Source organism: Parus major, chromosome 5, assembly GCF_001522545.3.
Source record: "Parus major isolate Abel chromosome 5, Parus_major1.1, whole genome shotgun sequence".
Lineage (NCBI taxonomy): Eukaryota > Metazoa > Chordata > Aves > Passeriformes > Paridae > Parus > Parus major.
Window position 1 is genome coordinate 9,776,627 of NC_031774.1, and position 5,332 is coordinate 9,781,958.

General features: G+C 37.8%; 1 protein-coding gene across 9 annotated transcripts in view; it reads right to left on the bottom strand.

Annotated features, from left to right (window-relative positions):
- The window catches only part of PPFIBP2 (PPFIA binding protein 2), a 100,092-nt gene that overhangs the window by 67,217 nt on the left and 27,543 nt on the right, over positions 1 to 5,332 (bottom strand). For all 9 annotated transcript variants that reach the window (XM_033514911.1, XM_015631052.3, XM_015631044.3 and 6 more), the window contains exon 3: positions 559 to 773. In XM_033514911.1, the coding sequence (XP_033370802.1) occupies positions 559 to 773 (215 nt within the window). The remainder of the gene's footprint in view (positions 1 to 558; positions 774 to 5,332) is intronic.

Here is a 5,332-nt window from a genome sequence, read left to right on the forward strand (position 1 = left end):
CATCCATCCCAGTGGAGCCAGGGGTTTATTCCACATCCATCCCAGCAGGAATGCCTCCCCTTCAGCATCAATCCCTGCCTTCAGCCCCACTGCCTGCTGGATTGGGGGATTTGGGATAGCAAGGAAAAGGAAAGGAGGATCATCCAGGCTGGATCTTCCCTCCAGCACTCAGTGCTGCTCTATTCTAAACTGGCAGTTTGGAAATTAGAAGTTCTGTAACGAGTTATAAGTTTGTGATCTCCAGCAAAGAGTGAAGCAAAGCAAACCAAATAAAAAAAAAACACCAAAAAGCACAGAAAAAGCAACTCTTTTTGTACTTCATTTTTACTATTCCTTCTCTCCCCAAAGGACAAAACAAAGTCTTTTATCAACTTCTGTATCTGCATTCCTTTAGAAATCAGCACATAAAGCAGTGATATCCTCAGCTATTACTGCTCACCACCCCCTGCAGCTTCCTGAGTACTCAGATTTCTGTCATTATAAAAATAATTTAACTATGAAAACACTTGAGCCGACCCTGTTTGCAGCCAGAATGGAAAAACTGGAGTAAGAACTCACCAGGTTCTCCTCAAACCACTCCCTCAGACACACTGCTGTGGCCCCTGGGATTTGGTTCCTCAGTGCCTCCTTCTCCTGGGGGTCCTCCAGCATCTCCAGGGCCATCTTCAGATCCTCCAGGAGGTGCAGGATTTGGAAGGTGCCCAGGTACACGGATGGAGCAGGGGACACGATGCCATAACCACCATTAGCATACTCTGTGGCTGACTTTGTGCCTGAAAGAACACAAAATGAGGAGAGATAATGATGTCTGTAATTGCTTCATGGGTGGGAAATTAACAGGCATCACACTCTACAATAGCTGGACTTCAGGCTGGCAAGTTTCACTCTAGGCTGAAAACCTGAATTTAACCTGAATTAACCTCCGGATAAACCACGAAATCTGGAGAATGAAATGCGAGAGGTGAGTACATGCACATCAAAAAAGAATTCTGACCTAGATGACATTGGCCATGTCCAATCCAGAAATCCCAAGTTTGTCCCAAATCAGCTGTAATTTTCCACAGTTACCATGAGATGTCACTAACTTCTCAAAGTCCCCACACAGCTAAGCAATGTAAGGATGACTGATGGCAGGGCTTGGACAAGAAACTGGGATCAAAATTGATTATGTTACCAGAGCTAGAAAAATATAAATGACCACGAGCAGGTTTAGAACTCTCCCATGGTAAGCAGCACCACAAAAGTTAGCAATAAAAAAGGCAAATCAAACTTTCCTGGCACAAGAAATTACAAAAAAGCTCTCAAAATTGCAGTGTCACTCTCCTGCCAGTCCTCCAACACCAGTATTATTTATCTCAACAACAATAGGCACAAAACCCCCCATAACTCACTTTTGGAAGAATTATAAATAATACAAACTCTAATATCTCAAAAACTTGTCCTTGTACCCTGTGTGTTTCACACTAAAATAAGCTCTCTTTTCTCAGTCCTGAATTTCAGATCTTGATTTCATTTAATTTGCTTTTGTGTCTTTAAGAATCAGTCAGGTAGAAAACTTCTATTTGTTCAACTTTTCAAAGTTTATATTTACAATTCATTGCCTCCTGTACATAATAGATTGTACACATGTCTTCATTCATGTTCTCTCTGGCATAAACAATCATAATTCTTCTTCCTGTTTGACTGAATAGGAAATTTTCTTAGGTTTTTGATCATTCACATTGTACTGGCTCCATGCAGCATTTAGCATTCATTAGAAAACTATAAATTGATGTACACAAGGGGAATTTAATAATCTCCTTTCTATTATTCCTTTTACTCCTGCATTTAACACAGTTTAGCAAGTTAGTAAAGAAAGGAACAAAAAAGCTTCACTGGATCTTGGAAAATAATCCAAGTTTATTTTTCCCCTGAGCAGATGTATCTAATGTGATGCACAAATGTACAAGGAATTCAGATTTTCTCCTTGAATTCACACTGCCTCCCATTAATCAGTGTTAGTTTGCCTGCTGTGGTCGTTTATCTACCATGATCTGGGCATTGCAAACTGTGTTTGAAGCCATTTTTTTACATTTCACATCTCATGAATTCACCAGCCCTGTGGGTCCTAGGACACAGAAACAACTTCTGCACCTAAAGTAGCTTTTAACCAAACTGCTAATTGATGATTTAATGCTAATTGATGATTTAATGTTAATTTTATTCCCCATGTTCATGTTTTTGAACAAAGACAATACTCTCTCATTTAGTGAATCTTTAAATTTACTCACAGCTTTTGTGAAAATTTCAATTATATTGACCAGGTTTTCTTCAAAAACCTGATCCAAAGCAGTCTGTCATGTCTTTGCAAAAAATGGTATGGCTTCAATTCTACCATATCCATAATATATTTATCTATATCCATAATATATTCTATTCATGGAATAGATGATATATATTATATAATATATCCTATGATATTATATATATTATAATACATCCTATGATATTATAGCTATTATACAGATATTATAAAATATATTTTATATATAGATAGGTTATTCTATCATATCTGTGATAATCATAGATATATTAGATAAATAGATAAATAGATGAATAGATAGATAGATAGATAGATGGATAAATAGATAAATAGATAGATGGATAAATAGATAGATACATAGATAGATGGATAGATAGATAGATGATAGATAGATAAATAGATAAATAGATGGATAAATAGATAAATAGATATATACATAGATGGATAGGTAGATAGGTAGATAGACAGATAAATAGATAGGTAGATAGACAGATAAATAGGTAGATAGATAGATAGATAAATAGATAAATAGATAGATGGATAAATAGATAAATAGATAAATAGATACATAGATGGATAGATAGATAGATGATAGATAGATAGATAAATAGATAGATAGATAGATAGATAAATAGATAAATAGATAAATAGATAGATACATAGATAGATGGATAGGTAGATAGATAGATAGGTAGATAGATAGATAGATAGAAGTATAGATATAGAAATAATATATTCTATCCATATCCATAATCCATGTGGGGCTTTTTCCCTGGCTGTTTTAAATAATGAAAAGCCCTCCCTGGAAATTTTGCAAGGCTCTGTAGTAGGATTTTTCTTTTTTTATTTTGCTAAAGCTACAGTCCTTTTCCCTACTGGAACAATTCATATTCCCTTCATCTCTTTCCAGACCCAGAATATTCCCTTTGACCCTGTTGACTTCCGCCGCTTACAAGTTTATTTTAATACCTGGAGCTCAAGATTCTCATCTTAATTTCTGGCTAAGACCAGGTCCAAGATAAAGTTTCTTCAATATCCTGTGCTCCAGAGGCTGCCACACGAGACAGCCTCACCCCGTGAACCAACCTTGGCTTCCAGAATTGTTTCCTTTGGAGGGCAGGATCAACCGGCCCCTTGCAGGGCTTGTGTTCTCCAACCACTAAATGATATTTTCTTACGTGTTCCTGTGCTCTCAGCTCCTCAGGCCAGCTTGTTTCTGTTTATCTATCTCCTAATGCAGATTAATACTAAACTATTAAGCTGAAAATAGCAGATTTCCAAATTCCATTTGCAGACTATGACCAATTGCATCTTTTCCTTCAGCCACGGGGGTTTGTTGCATTTTTGAGATGCCCACACAAACTGATACATGACACTGACTGCTTAAGTAGCATTGATTCCTTGGATCCTGTGCCATTCCTCACTCCTTCTTTCAGAAAACTCTGTGCCAATATTCTCTTTTTGCTTAGCAAGGACATTTCACCCTAGAAAATCAGACAGAATTCAAAGCTATTTCATAATCAGCTCTGGGGGCTGCCCCTTCAATGAACTGGCAATTTAAAATATTTACAGAATGGGAAAAACTGAAAGGACCATTCTGCTATCGATTTTTTTTTTTCATTATATTTCTATGAATGTTTTTTTATTTATAGACAAGAGAAAAAAAAAACAACAAAAATTCCACACAATCCAAACAAAACCACATAAACTCACAGGCCCACAACCGATACTCCAGGTGTGAAATAAAAGGCAAGCTAAATAAAATCTAAATAAATGAATAAAATTTAAAACAATTGTTCAGGAGTTCAGGTGATTGCAGGAGGTAGCTGATATATTCAGATATACACCTCCATCAAATGTAGCACTGGAACTTTCTCCAGGACAGCATCTTTGTTCCCCAGTCCAAGTGAGTCTCTTGCCTCAATCCCTGCATTATCATCACCACAACATTCCTGGCAACATCGACCTTCCACCAAAAATAATCCCAGGTTAGGTCAGGAAATTCCCTGCCAGTGACATTCCCACAGTCCATCCTGCCTTAATTTGATTTTATTTGATTTGCCTCTACCAGAACACCAGGGAAAACACCTCACACATACACTGACACCTTTAAGAAATGAATTCTCTAAAGGATAAAATTTCTGGAGCACAGGCAGAGCCAGGCAGGAATTCTGTGATTTCTTGAGGCTGGGCATTCTCCATCTGGATCCTTGAGTTATCCCAGGCTCTTCCCACTGACAGCTCAGACTGGCACAAATCTCTGCATCCTCACACTTTGCAAAATGCTGAATTACTTGAGAAATGGTTTGCTAACATGCAAATTCTCCTGGCTGCAAGGGGAAATGGAGAACTTTGAATGCAGCAAATAATGCACTTTGTACTAGAAAATGCAGAAATACCGAGCCCAACTCAGCATTTTAATTCAGAAAACTTCCTGATTTACTGCTAAAATTCAAATGAATCACAGGCTTGCTTCTCTTATTTGCTTTCCATGTAGTTTCATGTTAAGCAGGATGGCACTGCTCACCAGAAGGACAAGAACACACCCTGGAAAACAGAAGTGTGTGGGAGTAAAAATTGCATTTCTTTGCATTGCTTCAAACCTTGACATCATCGTGCTGCAAAGTGCACAAAGTTTCAGCAGCAGACAGTAAGAGTATGGATGTCCTTGCAGATTAATGGAAATAAAAAGGAGATGCCACACAAAATTATTTGTTTCCAGTGTTCTCGAACATTAACAGCTCTTCATGTGTCTGTAGGTTTGTTGTAGATAATTGAGGAGGGGAAGAATGCAGCTCAAACATCAGAATTTAATCAATACTCAGGAAAAATGAGTGCAGGTCTGAACTCTTGTAAAAGGACTCGTTTTTTTTCTTGAGCAAATCACAGTCTTCCTGCACCTCTCTCCTTTTCCCCAGGGTAAACAGGACACAGGGGAATCTTTTGTCATGGTGTTTATAAAATAGCCAACACCACGGTTTCCCAGGGTACTGATGGGACACAGTTATTCACCAGGAAAGGAGGAGGGAA